The sequence below is a fragment of the Stenella coeruleoalba genome, assembly GCF_951394435.1.
Source record: "Stenella coeruleoalba genome assembly, chromosome: 9".
NCBI lineage: Eukaryota > Metazoa > Chordata > Mammalia > Artiodactyla > Delphinidae > Stenella > Stenella coeruleoalba.
The window spans coordinates 15,311,011-15,333,496 of record NC_137155.1 but is presented as its reverse complement, the minus strand read 5'-3'; the positions used below and the strand labels follow the sequence as shown (position 1 = coordinate 15,333,496).

General features: G+C 40.3%; 1 protein-coding gene across 1 annotated transcript in view; it reads right to left on the bottom strand.

Moving 5' to 3' along the window:
* Positions 1-22,486, bottom strand: part of LAMB4 (laminin subunit beta 4) — a 107,312-nt gene that overhangs the window by 410 nt on the left and 84,416 nt on the right. The window contains 9 exon segments of the mRNA XM_079932179.1: positions 7,199-7,243; positions 7,246-7,321; positions 7,325-7,348; positions 8,657-8,824; positions 11,407-11,545; positions 14,494-14,702; positions 18,916-19,059; positions 22,057-22,151; positions 22,154-22,214. Of these exon segments, the coding sequence (XP_079788305.1) occupies positions 7,199-7,243; positions 7,246-7,321; positions 7,325-7,348; positions 8,657-8,824; positions 11,407-11,545; positions 14,494-14,702; positions 18,916-19,059; positions 22,057-22,151; positions 22,154-22,214 (961 nt within the window).

The window sequence follows — 22,486 nt, the reverse complement described above, 5'->3', positions numbered from 1 at the left end:
CCACTTATTGAAGAGAGTCTCTTTTCTCCATTGTATATTCTTGCCAACTTTGCCACAAATTAGGTGACCATAGGTGCGTGGGTTTATCTCTGGAGTTTCTATCCTGTTCCACTGATCTATATTTCTGGTTTTGTACCAGCACCATATTGTTTTTTTTTTTTTTTTTGCATTATGTGGGCCTCTCACTGTCGTGGCCTCTCTCGTTGCGGAGCACAGGCTCCGGACATGCTGGCTCAGCGGCCATGGCTTATGGGCCTAGCCGCTCTGCGGCATGTGGGATCTTCCTGGACCAGGGCACGAACCCGTGTCCCCTGCATCGGCAGGTGGACTCTCAACCACTGCGCCACCAGGGAAGCCCACCATATTGTTTTGATTACTGTAGCTTTATAGTATAGTCTGAAGTCAGGGAACCTGATTCCTCCAGCTCCATTTCTCTTTCTCAAGATAGCTTTGGCTATTTGGGGTCTTCTGTGTGTCCATACAAATTAAAAACAGAGCTACCATATGATCCAGCAATTCCACTCCCAGGCATATATCCAGAGAAAACCATAACTTGAAAAGATACATGTACCCCAATATTCATTGCAGCACTATTTACAATAGCCAGGACATGGAAGCAACCTAAATGTCAATTGATGGATGAGTGGATAAAGAAGATGTGGTACATATATATAATGGAATATTATTTAGCCATAAAAAGAACAAAATAATGCCATTTGCAGCAACGTGGATGGACCTAGAGATTGTCATGCTGAGTCAAGTAAGTCAGACAGAGAAAGACAAATAACATATGACATTGCTTATATGTGGAACTAAAAAATAGTACAAATGAACTTATTTACAAAACAGAAATAGAGTCACCGATGTGGAAAACAAACTTACGGTTACCAAGGGGGGAAGGGGAGAAGGGATACACTGGGAGATTGGGATGCACATACACACACTACTAGGTATAAAATAGATAACTAATAAGGACCTACTGTATAGCACAGGAAACTCTACTCAATACTTTGTAATGACTTACAAGGGAAAAGAATCTACAAAAGAATGGTATATGTATATGTGTAACTGATTCACTTTGCTATACAGCAGAAACTAACATAACATTGTAAATCAACTGTACTCCAATAAAAATTAATTTAAAAAAAAGTGGAGTAAATGATATCTATTTGATAGATTCCTCCTGGATACCCATGTTATACCAAACACAGGGATTTATATGTCAATTAAGGACATATTTAGTTTTGTTTTGATTCAATGGATAAAGCACTTATTTTCACCAGATTTCTCAAGGTTTTCACCTAAATCAGCAAATTGATATTTTTGTCTAAAGCTAGTTAGAATTCATTAGAAATGAAAAGACAGAGGACAAGCCTTGATTGGATTTGGTGAAGTGCTGTATTTTCAAAGATTTGTTCTTCCTATATTCACTTTTTTTTAACATCTTTATTGGAGTATAATTGCTTTACAATGGTGTGTTAGTTTCTGCTTTATAACAAAGTGAATCAGTTATACATACACATATGTTCCCATATCTCTTCCCTCTTGCGTCTCCCTCCCTCCCACCCTCCCTATCCCACCCCTCTAGGTGGTCACAAAGCACCAAGCTCATCTCCCTGTGCCATGTGGCTGCTTCCCACTAGCTATCTATTTTACATTTGGTAGTGTATATATGTCCATGCCACTCTCTCACTTTCACAGCTTACCCTTCCTCCTCCCCATATCCTCGAGTCCATTCTCTAGTAGGTCTGTGTCTTTATTCCTGTCTTGCCCCTAGGTTTTTTATGACCATTTTTCTTCTTAGATTCCATATGTATGTGTTAGCATACGGTATTTGTTTTACTTTTTCTGACTTACTTCACTCTGTATGACGGACTCTGGGTCCATCCACCTCACTACAAGTATCTCAATTTTGTTTCTTTTTATGGTTGAATAATATTCCATTGTATATATGTGCCACATCTTCTTTATCCATTCATCCGATGATGGACACTTAGGTTGCTTCCATGTCCTGGCTATTGTAAATAGAGCTGCAATGAACATTTTGGTACATGAGTCTTTTTGAATTATGGTTTTCTCAGGGTATATGCCCAGTAGTGGGATTGCTGGGTCATATGGTAGTTCTATTTTTAGTTTTTTAAGGAACCTCCATACTGTTCTCCATAGTGGCTGTATCAATTTACATTCCCACCGACAGTACAAGAGTGTTCCCTTTCCTCCACAACCCCTCCAGCATTTACTGTTTCTAGATTTTTTGATGATGGCCATTCTGACCGGTGTGAGGTGATATCTCATTGTAGTTTTGATTTGCATTTCTCTAATGATTAATGATGTTGAGCATTCTTTCATGTGTTTGTTGGCAATCTGTATATCTTCTTTGGAGAAATGTCTATTTAGGTCTTCTGCCCATTTCTGGATTGGGTTGTTTGTTATTTTGTTATTGAGCTGCATGAGCTGCTTGTTAATCTTGGAGATTAATCCTTTGTCAGTTGCTTCATTTGCAAATATTTTCTCCCATTCTGAGGGTTGTCTTTTGGTCTTGTTTATGGTTTCCTTTGCTGTGCAAAAGCTCTGAAGTTTCATTAGGTCCCATTTATTTATTTTTGTTTTTATTTCCATTTCTCTAGGAGGTGGATCAAAAAGGATCTTGCTGTGATTTATGTCATAGAGTGTTCTGCCTGTTTTCCTCTAAGAGTTTGATAGTGTCTGGCCTTACATTTAGGTCTTTAATCCATTTTGAGTTTATTTTTGTGTATGGTGTTAGGGAGTGTTCTAATTTCATACTTTTACACGTACCTGTCCAGTTTTCCCAGCACCACTTACTGAAGAGGCCATCTTTTCTCCACTGTATAGTCTTGCCTCCTTTATCAAAGATAAGGCTACCATATGTGCATGGGTTTATCTCTGGGCTTTCTATCCTGTAAGTGTCCATCACTTTAGGGCTTCCCAATCTTTCAGGAAATAGACTGAAGACACTTTTTTTAAAAGACATGTTCATTTCTTCATTCTTCTCTGCTGATATGGAAGTCCCTGAACAGTAAAAGCAAAGTGATGCTTTTCACTCTTATCCAACCATGCATCTGTCTATGAATCCATCCATGCATTTATCCATGAATCCATCCATGCATACATCCATGTGTCTATCCATGCATCCATCCACTCACTTATCCATTCTTCATCCAACAAATACCTGAGAATTATAGTAAACCCTAACCAGGAGCCCATAGAGTAGTGGATAGAAGAGGCACAGAGAGCTATAGTTAACAGTGTGAAGTGGCCTTTAGAAAAGAAACTGACCTTAGGTTGAAGTGGAACTTCTAAAGGAAGGAAGGTAAATGTTCCACTTCACTCGGTCATGTCACACCTGGATACTCAGTTGGTTTGGAATAACTGTCAGAATAGCATGTAGCATGTGTTTAGAGGAACAAGCTAGATTGCTGGAGAAATATGAAATTGTCTTGTGAACAAAAGTTGAATTAACTTTTATGTTTACATTTCATACAGAGAAAGAAGATTCAGGGTGTGTGCTAGAGCTATTTTCAAGTATTTGTGGCCAGAAAAGCAGAGTAAATGTGTTTTTGGTCATCCTGAGGACACAGAATAGAACACAGCAGGTGAAAGCTCCATGAAGGAGGATTTTTGTCTGAATACAGAGAACTTTCTAGTAGTCACAGCAGTTCAAAGACTAAGGAGATGCTTTGGAAGGTGGTGAGCATTCTATCACCAGAAACTTTCAAATACGGGCTATCTGGGATTGAACAGGGGAGTCAGCATTGGAAGGGTATTTGTACGAAAAGAAAAATAGATCCTTGGGTTTCTACCAAGGAACTTAACAAGATCGTGCTGGATACTTTCCATTTGCCCCACCAGATCCTTGACCCATCCTGCTCTGTGTCCTGGAGAGAAAGGCAGCCTCCACAGATGACATCACCTGGCTCCCTTGACCTCTGGCTTTTGTTCACACTTGGCCACTGGCCAGTTCTGAGAAGTGATCAGAGGGTGGCAAGAGCGAGCAGAATGCACCCTTGGTGAGCAGCAGGGTTCTGGCAGTCCTGCCCTCTCTCAAGTCCAGCTCCTGCAGGGTGGCCTCCTCCCTTCTGTCCTCGTACTCACAGTGCTGCTTCCCAGCACGCACACTCCTCCTTCCCATGGCTCATTCAGGTCCAGGGATGCTAATGGCTTCTCTGCTGGTCACCCAGGGCCTCCAAACCCTTGGTTGATTCCCTTAATTCCTGTGTTTTTTTTTTTTTTCTAGTTCCTTCCACCAAGAAATAGAGTCTATTTACCCTCTCTCCCCAAACCAGGTCCAGCTTTCCAAGTTGTTTTGACCAATATAAAGTGGAAGAAATGATGTTGCTGGACCTCAATCAAGAGCCTCGCGCCTTCTGCCCATTCTTACGGAACCCTGTAACCACCAGGCTCTAAAGCAGCCTGGAATGAAAGACCCTGTGGAGAGAGGCCCAGCAACTCTGCCAAGCCTGGGCCCTGGCAGACCTGCCAGCTGACCCATCAGACAATGCGGCTGCTTGAGTAACAGCCCAGGAGAGACCTGCACCACCCGGACAACCCACACACACACAGTGCACGCTTGTTGTTCTAAGCCATTACATTGGGGGAACAGTTTGTGATGCAGTAAATAGATAAGTGAGACAACTCCGCTTATAAACACACAATCCAGAATTACAACCAAGTGTGCTTTTTGTTTCTTGCTGGGATGCCGACTGACACAAAGCTCCACGGAGGGACCCTGGCTGCAGACTGGGGCCCACTCCCCACTCTCTCCGCTTTGACCTCGTCAAGTTAAGTCAGGGCTCCTTTCTGGAATCCCATGGGCATCTCTTCCTAACCACAGACCTTGTGGTTCAGCCGCCTCTTAAGTGGCAGAGTTGGGAAGATCGCCAAACCACTGTCTTAGTTTCCTATCTTGTTGAGTTGTGAAAACAGCCTTATGGTGAGAAGAAAAAAAAAGTACTAGAATGCATCATTTTTGACCTGAGAAGTCGCCTGACTCAAACTTCTCTTCCAACTTAATTTTAAGAACTGTGAAAGTTTTAGTCTATGGGGAAAAGTGGCAACAATGCAGACCCTGACATAAAATATAAGACAGAAAAGGTCCTCCCGGTGTTTTTGTTCTCACAGGAAGGCCCAAGGTCTGGGAATAATAGAAACTGATTTTTCATGGTATCACCTATGGAGTGCAAGGTAAAAACAACATTTATCTTTTTGAATCTTTCCTAGTATTTCCTTTTTTAAATTATTAAGAAAATACTGAAAGTGAAAAAAACTCACTACTTTTTACAACAATTCTGTAAATGTAAAAAGTAGTGTCTTCCTCTTCACCCTCCTTGCCCCCACAGATATCTAATGGTAACAGTTTGGTATGTATTTTTCCTGACTTTGGCCCACACTAATGTTGCGTTCTCATTTTTTTCATTTCATAACAATGATATAAATAGTTGTAGGGCCAATGACTCATTTTATAATAAAGTAGCATTTGTAAGTGAGAGTTGGTTTTTTTTGGCCCCGTCCTGCGGCATGTGGGATCTTACTTCCCCTACCAGGGATCGAACCCGTGCCCTCTGCATTGGGAGTGCAGAATCTTAACTACTGGACTGCCAGGGAAGTCCCTGGGTTATTTTAGTATTTTGAGGGTTACTTATATTCGAAATGAATATGGTTAATTTTTAAAGTTGTGGGAGACAATAAATAAAACTAGAAGTAAAACTAGACCACTTATCATTCAATATTTCTTGATGATTCAGAGGTGGTTCAGGACATGATGATTGCCCAGAACAATCATGAGTACCAGCTGCGGAAAAAAACACTGATTACCTTTCTGATTGTATGTGTTCTATGTTTGCTACACTTTTAGTGCATCAAAATTTCCATTTTTTTCAAGAGTATGTTTCCTTTCTGGATTGCTACCTACAGACCCATGATAAATGACTTAGCACCCTAGAGTCTAGATCGTAACTCCAAAAAAGTAACTTGCAGGAGAGGAGAAAATGAGCAGCACAGCTTAGGACAGGGTTTTCCAACCTCGGCACCATTGATACTTCGGGCAGAATAATTGTTCATTATCAGGGGGATGTCCTGTGCGTTACAGGACATTTAGCAACATCCCCGGCCTCCGTCCACTAGAATGTTAGTTGCACCACTAGTTGTGACATGCAGAAATGTATTCAGACATTTTTATCCCCAGGGGAGGGGATAAAATCACCCCTGGTTGAGAAGTACCAAGTTAGGACAAGGGCATTTCAAAGTGACCATAGGCAATCTCAGTGTGTTCCAATTAATGCAGACAGAGCTCATCAGTACTTGTTGACATAAAATCAGGCACGAGGCATATTCCCTTACAGTCGCAAACCCACCTCCTACTTCTCTCTCCTCGGTGGACCCAGAAGTGGTTAAACTGTGTCAATGATAAATTGAAATTGGTATATGTTCTACCAGAAAGGTGGAGTACTACGATGTTATTGTCCAACTGCGGGAGTGGGTAAAAGGATAGAGAGAACTACCACATGGTCCAGGAATCCCGGACTTGTGTATATATCTGAGAAAAGCAAATCTGTATCTCAAAGAGATATCTGTACTCCTGTGTTCACTGCAGCACTATTCACAAGAGCCAAGACGCGGAAACAAGCTGAGCGCCTGTCAGTGGATGACTGGATAAGGAAAGTGTGAGAGGCATATATACACACATCAGATATATACACATGTATGTATAAATATAATTCATCATTACGAACAAGGAAATCCTGCCATTTGCAACAACATGAACGAACCTAGAGGACATTACGCTAAATGAAAGTAAGCCAGAGAAAGATCTGTATGATATCACTTATATATGGAATCTAAAAAAAAAAAAAGTTGAACTCATAGAATGAGTAGAATGGTGGTTGCCAGGAGTTGGGGGATGGGGAAATGGGGGAGATGTTGGTCAGAGTACAGACTTCCAGTTATAAGATGAATGGGTTCTGGGGATCAATCAGATTGTATTGTATACGTGGGTAGATCTGAAGCATTCTCACCACATACACACAAAAAGTAAACATGTGAGGTGGTGGACGTGTTAACTGTGGTAGTCATTTCACAATGTACACGTCCATCAAATCATCACGGGGTACACTTTAAATACATACAATTCTATTTGTCAATTATACCTCAATAAAGCTGGGAACGTCTAAAGAATAGATACCTGTTATTCTTCTTATCTTGTCCTCTGTATCTGCAGCCAGTTTGCTGCATCTCTTAGCTGGTTCACTTTCCCTAAGGTTTCCTTTGTCAGTCCTGGCGCGCTTGTCTTATGCTGAAGAATAGCTTATTGACATTGTAGCTCAACAAGCTCCTGTAACAAAGCAACACTCCCGTCATCAGAAAGTATTTGTAAAGCATGCACACGTGCGTGATGTTTGCCTGATAACGTTCATAAAAGGGATGAGCGGCGACCATCATCCAGTCAGTGACGCTTGAGTCACTCTGATATTTCCGACAGGGCTTTTATTTGCATGGTTTGGGTCGTTTTTTTCAGGTTGAAAAAATGCTCAGCTTTAGTCACAAATAAAATGTTTCTGTTACAAAATATCAAGGCTTTTTTCACGTTAAGGCAACGATTTGTCCTGAACTATGTTAAGGTCAGAGATAACAGGACAGAACTGAGCCAGTTCTGCCCGTGACAAACGTTTGGTTCAGTTGGGTCGAACAGCTGCAAGTGCAAGGTGAAGGTCAGAGAGAGTGGTGAAGGTTCAGAAGCAGCAAGGACACAGTATTTGGTTGGCACAAAGGTGAAAGGGGCATGAGGAAGGAAGGGAGGCAGGGAGGCAGGAAGGTATGAAGGGCTCCTTGCGTTTAGAAGGGAAATCTTCAGGGTCAGCCTGAGTGGTTGACAACTTGGAACGTTACATAGACGAATAACCACCAGACCCAGGAATGCACTATGGAAGTGGTAGAGGGTGGGCAGGAATCACCTTTCTCAACCTCTGTTCCATAGAAAATGCCCTCAACTCCCAAGTCAGTGGAACACGTACCCAGCACATTAGGAATTAAGAGCAAGAGAATACACCAGTTACAAGAACACTTCAACCTCTTTCTTTTGCTTAAGCTGCTATATTAATGTGACCAACCAAAGATTTCCTGCTAAGAAAATGAGTTGATAGCTTCTTTCAGCAACCGAAATGAACAGGCCATTTTCCACAACTGTTTCATGAACTCACTCTGATTTTTGTAACTTGATCTATTCTCTTTGGCAGATGACTTTCACTTCTTTGTTTTGTGATTTAATTAGAGTAAAGGGATCAATCTGATTGTATTGTATATGTGGGCAGATCTGAATACATACAGTATAGACCCATGACATAAATTGTGAATGGTTGGAAGTTTAGGAAAAATTTGCCTAAGATGTCACTAGTAATACGGGATGCGTAGATGGGGCTAAACAATCTAACGTAATCTGGCCAAAAACCTGTCTTCTTTGGAGACAGCACTCCACTTACAGAAGCATCTCCATGCCCAGCGGGGTCCCTACAAACATGCACTGCTGAGCATGGGCCAGCACTAAAGGAAATGCTGACCAATGGCACAAAAATCTGGGGTGAAGGGATTATCCTTCAAAGAAGCACGGTTGTCTGCTCTTAGTGGCAGGGGTAGGACCAGCGACCTCCTCAAGGCCCCCAGCCTGGCGCCGGGCCGATTCAGCCTGAGCTCCCACACGGACGGCCTCGTCTCTATTCCTTTGCAACTTGGTCTGCAGCCGGGCAAGTCCACCCTCCAGCGCTGACTGTTGCTTTGCTAAATCCAGCTCAGTCTCCCGGGCCTGATTTTCAGCCTGTTGTTGATTGAAAGACCAGGAAGGAGACAGTCTTTCTAAGCAAGAAACAAGAAAATACATGATGTAATGAGCCCTCTGAAGACAAGCTAGGTGTGAAGGGAAAGGAGATCATTCCTTTGCTTTTTCTGTTCCTTAAAAAAATGTTATAAAAAAATACTTCAGACAGACAAGAGGTTCTAGGAGAAGATGTGGCACGTATCCGTGTGCCCACCAGCTGGCTTAAGAATAAGTATTGCCAGTGAGCCAAGACCCTGGGTGTACCACCATCATCACCCCCTTCCCCCGCAAAGGTCACCACTACTCTGAATCTAATATTTCTCATTCCATATACTTCTACATGCTTTGAACTCTATCGTATTTGGTATTTCTAACAATATACAGTATTTTCTACTTTTAAACTTTATGCAAATACATCATCCTGTGTATTTCTGCAGCTTGAATTTTTTAATTCAAAATTATTCTGGTACAGGTCACCTAAGTTAATTTGCGTAACTCTTTTTATTCTTTTTTTATCCTTCATTTTTTAAATTCTTTACTCACTTTTACCAATTGAAAGTGTTCCATTGTTTGAATATACAAAAATTTATTCTTCTATTTTCCGATGGATGCGGGTGGCTTCTAATTTTTTTCTCCCTTATAAACAATAACGAACACCTTATACTTGTTTCTTATTTTGGCGACTATACTTGTCACGTCTAGAAGTCTGACAGGTCATTTGTTATCTCTCGTTCTTTGGTCAAACTTTCATGCCTTCTTTGATTTTTCTTAAGCGTAATAAACATTCTTATTTTGTACTGGATATCCAATAAAGGTAATACCCAAAGTCTCCTGCATTCTGACTCTGTTTACTGTTACTGATGGCCTCTTGCTTAAGGCAATTTGTTTCTTTATTGTGTGTTTTAAGGGAATCCTTTGAGGCTTGGTTTTAAGGTACATTCCTTTGGAAAGGATTTCTTATTGCCTCTGTCAGGCATCTGAGGGCCCTGACAACCCAGGAGCACTTTAAATGACATTTTCAGCTTGGTTTACCAGGGCCACCCAGGTAGTACGAATTCTGGCCTCATCTCACCTGAGAGCCAGCTTGTTAACAATTCTTAGTGAAGACTCTCCCCCTCCATGCACAGGCTAATATCTTTACGGCCTCTTCCTCTCTCTGAAATAGTTTAACATTTCCTTGAGGGTTTGCCTTTTGGGGTCTCCTCTCTATGCGGGGGTCTCATCCCCTCCTTGCATGGGTTTCATTTTCTGTCTATTACTCATGGCAGCCAGGGAAACCAACAGCTTTAATACACCAGGGACTGACAGCTACCCTCCGCCTGCCATCAGGTTCATGCTTCATTATCTGTCTGGATCATGTTTTCCGGTCATTATTGGCCTCTGAAGATTTCCTCCATTTTTTACCAATTCAGCTATGCATTTAACAAATTGTTAAAACATCTAACCTTTTCAGGTTTTTTCCTACTAGATGGCTCCTTGATATACTGGTCCACCATGCTGTTAGAAATCGAAGCCCCTTCCTAGGCCCTTGGGCATAGGTGGGAGTTTTTCTAGAGCAGGAATCTTGAAGCTTTTTCTGTAAAGGGGCTGCTAGTAAATATTTTACACTTTGTGGTCCATAAAATCTCTGTTGCAACTATTCAACTCTGTGCCATTGTAGTGCAAAAGCATCCATGGACAATACGTGGCTGAATTCCAATAAAACGGTATGACTTTGGATGCAACAGTTGGTGGGTCCCTGTGGCCCTTGGGCTGTATTTTGCCAACCCCTGTTCTAGAGTAGATGCCTAGAAGGGGAAAACCTGGAGACCGTCTTTATTTTTTGCTCCTGTATATATGCAACCTCTTCATATCTGAGCTTTTTATTTCCAGGTACATGACTTCCTGTGCTGGTGCCTTCTGCTTTTCTTTTCAGGATGCATGTACTTAGATATCTAAGACTCAGGGGAAGAACAGACTGAGAAGCTTGCAATCTGCTGGGAAGAGGATGTGCTGGAGAGAGATACATCACAGACTCTCAGTCTAGGTCCTGTTCTGTCCTCCAGCTGCCAGGCTTCCTCTTCTGGATCCATCCCCTGGGTTAAACCGTGGCTTTATTCCTGCCAAACAGTGGATGGAACCCTTTCTTTCAGGTAAGATAGTCTTTCAGTCTTAGGATACGCTGATGAGATTTCACGTATATTTTGTTATAAAAATCTGGCAACAATTAACTTAATTTCTTTGGTTGGTGAGCTCTCAGAAGTCCGTTACTTTCCCTGGTATCAGAAGGGATAAATACTGGCCTCACATCTACCATTAATTAGCTGCGAGACGTTAGGTAAGTGACTTAACCTCCGCGAGTCTTAGTTTCTTCATCTACAAGCTGATGGTAACAACACCTGCTTTGTCCCCCAGGCTTGGTCAACAGTGAGATGAAATAATGCCGGGATAACTCTGTAGAACGTTAATTAAACGCATAATACTATCATAATCTTATTTATCATCATAATAATTCCATCAGACAGGTAAGATGAGATATAAAAACTGTGCTGTCTTCACACTCAGTCTATTTCAGGTTAGTTTCAAGGAAGATAGAGAAATACCTGCAGTGCGTTCTTTTTTATTTTTGTCGTCTGGGCAGTCAGCTGTGTGATGGTAGAATCTGCCCGTACTTGAGTGATTTGAACTTGTTGCAACTTATTCAACATTTTGTCGAGATTTAATAGAACATTTGCTGCTTTTCTAAATACTAACATATCAGATTAGATAAATATACAATTATTCATTTATTTCACCTTGAGAGTTCATTCGACTCAACAAAAACTTTACTGAATTATTCATAAAGTCAATTGAAATCACTCTTAAGCAAGGCAAAGTGCTGAAGTCTTCCTCTTGAGACACAGGTACATTTAGATGCCAGTAAAAGCACATACATATGCATGCACAGATACAGATTTTGCCAGATATGGAAATCAAGGATCAGGTCTCGTTTCTTCTTAACTTGTCATAAGCAGAGAGGTTTGGGGGATAAAACTGTCAAGCTTGGAACAGAAAAAACTATCTTCGGCCAATTCCAGTTCTCTGATTTCTCAAACTTAAGTAAGTAACGCTCTTGAAATCCTGATTGGAGTAGGGGGCGGGGTAGTCAAGAGGCTCCAGAGGGAGCAGAAGAGAACGAAAGGCCCTGCGTTTTCAGGCTGTGTTTATTCAGGTTTATTTAAGCTTCGCTGACATTCCAGCTGCCCAGGGGCCCAGTCAGAGGTTACCATCACAAGCTTTCCAGGTGGTAGTCTATTTTACAGAAGTGAGCACACCTCAAGTCAACATTCACCAGATACTTAGGTCTGTGGGCTCAGAGGCACCTTTGCAAGAAGGTACAAAGTCAGGGAACTAGATCTTAGCAGAGGCATCATTAGAAATGCTTGTGTGAGAGCAAAAATAGCTAAATGGCAAAACCCCTTCCCCATCCAACCCAGCCTCTCCCCTTCCAGTGATAATCTTTCTCTCCGTTGAAAAGAAAAAAAAAAAAAAAACACAAAACTTTTTTTTTTTAAGAGCAGTTTAAGTTCACAGCACAATTGAGAGGAAGGTACAGGGATTTCCCACACACTCCCTGCCCTCACACATGCATAACCTGCCCAATTATCAACATCCTGCACCAGAGGGCCCATTTGTTACAAACGATGAACCTATACTGACACATCGTAAACACCCAAAGTCCAGTTTACTTTAAGGCTCACTCTTGGTGTTGTCCGTTCTATGGGTCTGGACAAACATATAATGACATGTATTTATCATTATAGTATCAAACTGAGTATTTCCACTGTCTTAAAATTCCTGTGCTTGCCTATTCATCCTTCCCCTCAACCCCTGATCTTATTTTTACTGTGTCTCCATAGTTTTGCCTTTTCCAGAATGTCCTATAGTTGGAATCATACGGTATATTGCTCTCCCTTTCTATACTTTTTTTTCTCTACAATTACAGTGAGGGTTCTGGAGGCTTTCCTTCTCATAACTCCCCCCTCCCCCACATCTTTTTACTGAATTCTTTTTTTCCTTTAGATTTTCAATGTACTGCTCATTATAGTAAATTTAGAAAGTACCCCAATAAAAGAAGAAAGAAGAAAAAAATATCAGGGAGGGAAAATTTACCAGTAATCCTACCACCTGTTAAGATATTGGCACATGCTAGCATTTTTGTCCTACCAGTTTTTTTCTTTTCATGATTGAGATCCCCTTCTACATATAATCTGTTATATTCTTTTTTTTAATGAAGATTTCTTTTAACATCTTTATTGGGGTATAATTGCTTTACAATGGTGTGTTAGTTTCTGCTTTATAACAAAGTGAATCAGTTATACATATACATATGTTCCCATATCTCTTCCCTCTTGCATCTCCCTCCCTCCCACCCTCCCTATCCCACCCCTCCAGGCAGTCACAAAGCACCGAGCTGATATCCCTGTGCTCTTTTTACAAGCATTAACATTACACTGTAACAATCTCTGCATGTTACTAAAAATCCTTCGTCAACATCATTTTTAATTGCTGCATGATTGTGTCCAGTTGCTTAATCTTCCTAGTTTGAAATATTAAAACCAGGAGGGGCTGGGCTTTCAGTGGAGTCTGATGCACTTCACTTGTAGAGGTGGATGATGAGACAGTGAAGGCAGCTCAGGTATCAACTCTGCTTCTGGGGGTCCAAAATGGTGATGGGTGTTGATGATGGTACCATCATCCACTGACCCTATGACCTGGACTCACAGCACCCCATGATCATAAAAACATCAAGGTGGCTTTTCCTCTTTGCTTGGCTAAGTCGACAAGGGCAAAAGGAAGCAAGAGCTGGTTGACTTTGTGTACCGTATGTATCATTCTACTCCTGTATTACTCCTGGGGCACTCGTGTTCATTTCTTCTCTGTCTCACCGTCATATTTTTAATGTGATATACTTTCTTTAATCTAGATTTTCGGAGTACTGATATTGTAGTAAATACAGAAAGAAACAAAAATAGGTCTGCAAGACGTAGAGAATGGACTCGAGGACACGGGGAGGGGGAAGGGTAAGCTGGGACGAAGTGAGAGAGAGGCATGGACATATACACACTACCAAATGTAAAATAGACAGCTAGTGGGAAGCAGCCGCATGGCACAGGGAGATCAGCTCGGTGCTTTGTGACCACCTAGAGGGGTGGGATAGGGAGGGTGGGAGGGAGACACAAGAGGGAGGAGGTATGGGGATACACATATATGTATAGCTGATTCACTCTGTAATACAGCAGAAACTAACACACCACTGTAAAGCAATTATACTCCAATGAAGATTTTTTAAAAAATAAATAGGTATGCAAGAAAGGAAGAATACACAGACAGTCCCAGCACTTGTTAAGATATTGGCATATAATTAATACATGGCATTTATTGGTGTATATTGGTATAAGGAGGTAACAGACACTGGAAGGGCATTCAGAGACTAAGGAAAACGGGAAACCAGCATCTCTGCACAATGCCTCCCAGCCTCCCAGCTTTCTGGGGCACCTCCACAGACAGCTTAGCCCTCATTTTGGGCAATGAACTATCAGAGGGTCATTTCATTTGAACGTTATAGCTCCTTAGGCAAATATTTTTCAGATGGCCTTTTGGCAGATGGCCTGTTAAGACAAGGAGGAGAATATTAATACTGTACTTACTCAGCTGCTTTTGCCTTCACCAAAACCTTTCGGGCTCCATCTGCTGCTTTATGTAGCCTGTTCTCCTCCGTCCTGTAGTCCTCACAGAGTTGCAAAAGTTTCCGTATTTTGTCAAATTCATGGGTCAGATTTTGCGATGTTACTGGTAGGTGGATGTCAAGTACACGATTTGCAACCCTCTCTATGTCCTCTGGAGGCGTGTTATCCTCCTAAATAAGAAGATGGGTTTTAGGTAATTGTGTCTCCTTATCATTCTACCTTGTAAATATCACCACAATGAATTCTAAGTTAATTTGCATTTGATGATGTGTCCCTAGAATACAGGGATTATTGTATATGCCTCACAGATGCTTCTTCATCCTCAATTTTCCCTTCTCTCTGAAAGAAATGCTGCTCATGTAAAGCTGAATTCATTCAATGCTTGTTGGAAAAACGAAAAATGACAGATTTGGAATACTGCGTGTGCTACAAAATGTCCTCACAAGAATTGCTTACTATAAGTACAGATTCAAAAGCAATTAAAATGTTTAGATGTCATTAAGATTCAAACACAATGGCAAACTATCATATATAGGATGGATAAACAACAAGGTCCTACTGTATAGCACAGGGAACTATCTTCAATACCCTGTGATAAACCATAATGGAAAATACAAAAAAGAATGTACATATGTATAACTGAATCACTTTGTTATATAGCAGAAATTAACAACATTATAAATCAACTATACTTCAATTTAAAAAAAGAGATTCGGTCTTCCCTGGTGGCGCAGTGGTTGAGAGTCCGCCTGCCGATGCAGGGAACGCGGGTTCGTGCCCCGGTCCGGGAAGATCCCACATGCCGTGGAGTGGCTGGGCCTGTGAGCCATGGCCGCTGAGCCTGCACATCCGGAGCCTGTACTCCGCAACGGGAGAGGCCGCAACAGTGAGAGGCCCGCGTACCACAATAAAAAAAAGAAAAGAAAAGAAAAAAGAGATTCAAATACCATGAATGAGACAATGGGGAAGCACTGGGTTTGGACTCAACAAAACTCTTCTCTAATCCTCCATGACATTAAAAAGGCTCACAGTTTTTGCTCACCAGCATAATTGGGTAATTATAACTGATGCTACTGCTCAAGGGCCTATTTTGAGAAGGGGATGCAACAAAACAGAGTAATTTACAGTATGATTAACGTATTATAAAGAAACTTTTAGGGAACTCCCTGGTGGTCCAGTGGTTGGCACTCTGTGCTTCCCCGGCAGGGGTCATGGGTTCGATCTCTGATTGGGGAACTAGGAGCCCGCATGCCGCCAAGTGCAGCCCGGGGACGGGGGCGGGGGCGAAAAAACCTTTAAATACATCTATGTCCTGCTTTTCAGAAGAATAAAATTGGCCCCCTTTGAGAACTAAAGTGCGTAAGATGGACTCTTGGTATGTGGGGTCATAGCTCTTTGTCTCTCTCTGGCTCCTTATCGAGGCACAGATGCTGAGTGCCACGGGGGAAGTTAGAGATGAATCAGACACAGATCTGATCCTCAAGGGGTTCACCACCAAGTGGGGAATTATGAGTCACTTTAGATGATTACTGATCCCTTAAGAACAGAAGTGATAAACATAAGCCAGAATGATGTGGGGTTCAGAGGCAGGAGAAAATACTTCAGGAAGAACTTCAAGACAGCATTTAAACCCGGTCTTGGAGGCCCGCACAGATTACATTTGTGGAGATGTGCAGTGAGAAGAGGGGTAAGGGCATTCTCCGCCGAGGACAAGCTCAGGGTGGAACAGGTAACAGTGCATGGATCACTCCCGGCTGGCCAGTGGGGGGCGGGGGGGGGTCTAAAAAAGTAACTAAAAAAGCAAAAAAGTGTCTAAAAAAGTTAAAAAAAAAAAAAAGGAGTGGAAGTTTAGGAAGGCTGGGAGCAGATCACACATGCCCCTATATGTGAGGCTAAGGAAACTGGACTTCATTCAAGAGACAATGTGGGGACTTCCCTGGTGGTTCGGTGGTTAAGACTCCACGCTCCCAATGCAGGAGGCCGCGGTTTGATCCCTGGTCAGGAAACTAGATTCCGCATGCATGCCACAACTAAAACCCGGCACAGCTAAATAAATAAGTAAATAAATATTAAAAAAAAAAAAAAAAAGGACAATGGGAGGCCTGGATAGCTGTTAGTATTTGAGTGACATGACCCCAGTATACATCTTCTTTGCACTCATTTCTGCCTTAGCTATTCTTGTTTAATATATAAAAGGAATATTTAACTTCCCTTTTTTTTGGCCACACCCTGCGGCTTATGGGATCTTAGTTCCCCGACCAGGGATTGAACCCAGGCCCTGGCAGTGAAAGCACAGAGTCCTAACCACTGGACCGCCAGGGAAGTCCCAAAAGGAATACTTTACTTCCTATAATGTTTTTGAAAAAAATGTGATGAGAATTTTTCATGAATAAATTAACGCCATTATTTTAAACAGAATCACGGAGTTGGCTCTTTCTAGAAATAGTAACTTTTGTTAAAAAAAAAAGTTCTAATAAAAAGTGAATTGAATTTAACCCCGTATTCAGTCATGAAACATTTCTTGGCATTTATTATGAGATTAAAAATTCATATTCAAGTGATTATAAATTCACTTTCAGGAGAAGTGACACATAACTCTGTTAATAAGGAATTTAGACCGTAAGGAAAATATTAAGATGGTAAAAGAAGACCTGAATAGTGTGGCCACCATGATCATTTTATTTGGGCTTTATACCCAAGAAAAACAAAGAACTGGGTGGGTGAAGGGCACTGCTTCCTGGTGACCAAGAGTCTTGGACCCTGACCAGGAAAGTTCTTCTTATGGAATAGGATTTTTCTTGATGTCTAGTCTAATTTTTATTGTAATAATCTGAGTTTTTTTCCCCTAATTCCTTAGGCTAATTAAAGTGACATTTTTATTAGAAACTTATTTAGCAGCAATGAGAACTAGTATAGGAGTAGGCTCTGTGACCGTTGCTGGAACTGAGGACGCTGTGGCAGCTCTGATTTCATCTTAGTTTTGGCGTCTGAATTGACTTGTATCTGCAGAAAGAGCTACCGTGTTCCTCATACAGTTCCTGGATCTGTGTCTAGTTAATATCAGTCCGTCTAGCTCGCTCACTGAAAACTTGCTTTTGAACAAACAAAATGCCCAGTTGACTGATCCCACACCCAATCATTTTTACTGCTTATTTTGGTCATTTTTACTGATCATTTTTACTCTCTATTCTTTTCTAACTTTGAAAATCAGGACTAAAGCTGCTAATACAATTTCTAGAAACAGTGAGATGGAAAGAATACTTGGCCACAGGGGTCTCTTATAAATAAACAGGTTTAATAAAGTGATTGCAAAGATTGTAACCGACATCTCTACTGTCTATTAATTCATGTGGAGAATATTAAATTATTGAATTTGGAAGATGGCTATAGGAAAGAAAGCCTCCTCAGATCAATTCCACGTAGTGTTGTACCCAAATGACATTTCCCGTCAATTTCCGAGAGCGAGATTTCCCGTCAATTTCCAGCTGTACTATTTGATTTTTATCTTTAACTAATAGTTCTCTGGAGTTTAAAACAAACCTCTCCGAAAATAAGGCACAATGAAGGACACTAAGTTCATAATTATAATAATAATTCATAATAATAATGAATCCAATAGTTCCCCCTTTGGTCAGTCACAGAAAGCCAACATGAGTCTTGGAAAACAGTCAATAATATTTATCTAAAATAACCAATATTTTAGATGCCACCTCACTACAGTATTTGATACACTAACAAACAGCTGGCGTACCTTGATCTCACACACTCTGTCAGCAGAGAAAGTTGTGGAATCTGACAGAGTCTTCATGTTAGATTTTCCTTGTTTAAAAAAAAATAACTTTAAAGACCAAGTTCACTTCTTTGGAATTCTAACTAAATTCTAGGATGTATTACTAAACTAATCTTATACAGAGAGCCATATTATTTTTGATACACAGTTAATATTTTGGAATTGTTTCCATGAAGAAATTTAAAATCAAGGAGTATATCATGATTCTGATTTAGCCATGTCATTTCCACTTAACGTAATATGGAGTTGGTTGTGATGTTTGAGTATAAATTAAAAAAGGAAGAAAAAGGAGGAGGATGGGGAGAGAGAAGAGGAGGAAGAGTGTGGGAGGGACAGAAACTAGTCCTAATTTTTTTTTTTTTTTTTTTTTTGCAGTATGCGGGCCTCTCACTGTTGTGGCCATTCCCGCTGCGGAGCACAGGCTCCAGACGCGCAGGCTCAGCGGCCATGGCTCACGGGCCTAGCCGCTCCGCGGCATGTGGGATCTACCCGGACCGGGGCATGAACCCGTGTCCCCTGCATCGGCAGGCAGACTCACAACCACTGCGCCACCAGGGAAGCCCCAGTCCTAATATTAAAAAAAAAAAATTACCTAACAAGAACATTTTCAGTTTCTTGATTAAAAGATTCATTTTTTCTTCTTCAGATTCACTTTGGTTTTTCATATTCCTCAGTTTCTCACTTAGCTGTAAGGCATTGTTTTTGGAGACTTCTGCCAGTTTACTTATATTTTTGATCTGGAATAAGAAAAAAACAACAATGAAGCAAACATAACAATTAGGCACATTCTGTGACGTTTCCTTACTTAGCTGGACCAAATAGAGGTCACTAAAAATATAACAGAAGTCTACATAATTAAACAATAGATTCATGTTAAAGGACTCTTTTAAAAGTTGATATTATCTGTTTTCATTACCATGTTTTCTTAATAATGTGAACTTATCTCTTAAAACATTATTAGTGATCAAAATTGTTATTTGAAAACAATTATTGGTGTAGGACTAATGACTTTTCCTGATACAAATCGAAAACACAAATTCTGTTTTAATGACATGTTAGCATTCTATCATATCAACAAGTGTCACAGAAATTACTTACAGTGATCATTATGTTTAGTAAGTTGAGAACATATTCTTTAATATAAGTTAAAATATTAAGTTTAAATAATAAGTTTAATATAAGTTAAAATACTCTTTTAAACATTCTTCTGATTCAGATAATGTACTTTCTTTGAGAGTAAAAACAAAGCATTCTTCCTTTTAATAAACGAGTTTGAACTCAGAGAAGGCTACAAAGATAAATTCCAGATACTGTGTACACTTGGTGGAGGAATGATAGAACTAAAATGTTTACAACCTAGAAGTGCAAATTCTTAACTGTGTGCTTTGAGATAGGTCACGGACTTTTTCTTGGAATTCCAACAAATGAGAGAAAGAGAAAAAACAAAGAGAAATAGGACAATATCATCTGCAAGTTGAGCTGTATTTAATAAATTAACTGTGACAGAAGCAGGGCTAATTAGGATCAAACATAGTTAAGGAAAAAAGAAAATCTCACTTTATTTCCCCACAAAAATAGGCAGCCTAATTTAAGCAACACAGATTTTGTGGAGGATTTAATGGTAGTCACTGGCAAATGATGAAACAAAAAGAAATATTTACATGATTAAAAATATGTAATTTAATTTTTTGGAGTTGTTCCTTAATTCTCTAGAACTTTTTAAACTGTAAAATGGATAACGGTTGCTAAGAAAGATCTTAAAACTTCTCATCACAGGAAACAAAATGTAACTATGTGTGGTGATGAATGTTAACTAAATTTATTGTGCTAATCATTTTGCAATACATACATATATCAAATCATTATGTTGTATACCTAAGACGAATACAACATTCTATGTCAATTATATTTCAATAAAAAAATAAAAGGGAGAAGCAGTGAGTAAGAAGGCATAGAAGATGAGAATTCCAGAAATAAATACTCTGGACAGGAAGCACCAAATTATACACATGAAATCTCAGTGTACATTAGTCGATGCCATATTCAGAAAGAAAGAGATTGCTAAATTACTTCACTCTTAAAACATCTCTCTGCAATCCATCCTCTGTCATGACTCCTGAGAACTCTCTCATAATCTCTTCTGGCATGTTTCCCCCTTCTAATCAAGAGGAAAATAGCACATCATTTTATCAACATGACAACCCCCATTCTTCTCCAGTTCTCCATTTATGTGCTGATTGAGCCACATTCTGCTATTATACACTTCAGGGATTATCTTTTAAAAGTAATAGCTTAACACGGGTCTTATTTCAATGGTGTGAGATTTCTGGTTTTTGAGAAGGGGCAATATAGTAGTTTAAAATTACATTAAACCATTAAGGATTGTTTTAACCACAGGGATGCAGGACCAGGATTTGCGTTTGTTCACTGCTGTATTCCCAGCATCTAGATACATGTCCAGCACGCAGTAGGTACTCAATGAATATTTGTTAAAGCAATGAAGAATAACATACAAGTGAAAAACTAGGTGGCAATATAGAACTATGACTATGTGAAAAAAATTTTTCAACATTTAGGATGTGTGGGGATGTTCTCTAACTTAATCAGAGACTTGCTCTGGAACTTGGATCCGGAGCCTGTGGAGCAAGCACGTAGTACCAGCCGGGGTTCGGATGCATGGAGGCGAGGCTCACGGAGCAAACTGGTGCTCTGCGTGTGCGCATGCGCAGGAGTGTGTCTCATCGCTGTGGTTCTCACCCCATTCCCAAGGCTGGCTCTCTATTCTCCTCTCACTTCTGAGACTCAGATGTCTTCCTTTTTGGTGAGGGGTTGGTTTCTCTTGCTTGAAAACAACAATGCTAACTGATATAATATTTACCTTATATTGGTAAAAAATTCAGCTCTTTTTTCTTCATCAAAGGCTCTATGTATACGTCCAAAAAAAAAAAGCAAACTAGGGAGCACATCATCATCTTGTTTTTAAGCTGAACACAATGTATTCACAAAACACCTAAAACTGTATTCATCCTTTCCAGATAAATATAATGTATTCACCAAAAAACCCTAAAGAAAGATAGGTAATTAAAAATTATACTCATTTATTAATATGACCAGAAAAGTAAATGAAACCACTTAAAATTATTAGAGATTCCATTATCGGGTACTTAAATATTAAAGCAACTTTATCATGTCTATCAACATAGGAAAGAGTTCAAGGCATTAAGAGTATATTCCCCTTAAAATATTTTCTAATATTAAATTAAACTCTAACATCAAAATTTGTCTATTTAGTAGAATTTCAAACACACCCTTGAATTTATGAAAAATATTCTTTACTTTGACAGCTCTATAGTTTGAAACCTTCAAGGCTAGGAGTTTACACATTTCTATGCAGTGTTTGCTATAAAGGAAACCTATCCACACAAGTCTGTATATGTCCTACAAACATATACTTTGAGGTTTTTCTCTTCTTTCTCACCATATACACACATACACACTATACATATATATGAGAAAATATATGAGAAAATATATCAATATTCACAGCTACTTCTAAATCACCATTCATATCCACATCTATATTTTTATTCTATATTGTCAGGCACAAGAACATCTAACATCTAGAATCTACCCTTATCACTTAGGAGTTAAATGGAAATTTAAAAAATTCCAAATAGTTTGCTTTTTTAATTGCTACTAATTTTACAAATAAAGCATGAGAAGACATCGTTTACCTGATTTTTCAACCCTTGAACTTGGCTGTTCAAATTGCGAATCACGAACTCTGCTTCCTGAGCTTTGTGGAGGGTGTTCCTCGAGAGGGTCAGGAGCCGGGACAGCTCGGGCCACCACAGGACAAGAGCACACAGGGCATGTTCCCTCCTCCATACACCTGACAGGAGAAAGTATCTATGCTAAAAAGCAACTTGTTGGGGCTTCCCTGGTGGTGCAGTGGTTAAGAATCCATCAGTCAACAGTGCAAGGGACACAGGTTCGATCCCTGGTCCGGGAAGATCCCACATGCTGCGGAGCAACTAAGCCCGCGTGCCACAACTACTGAGCCTGTGCTCTAGAGCCCGCGAGCCACAACTACTGACGCCCGTGTGCCACAACTACTGAAGCCCGTGCGCCTAGAGCCCGAGCTCTGCAACAAGAGAAGCCATG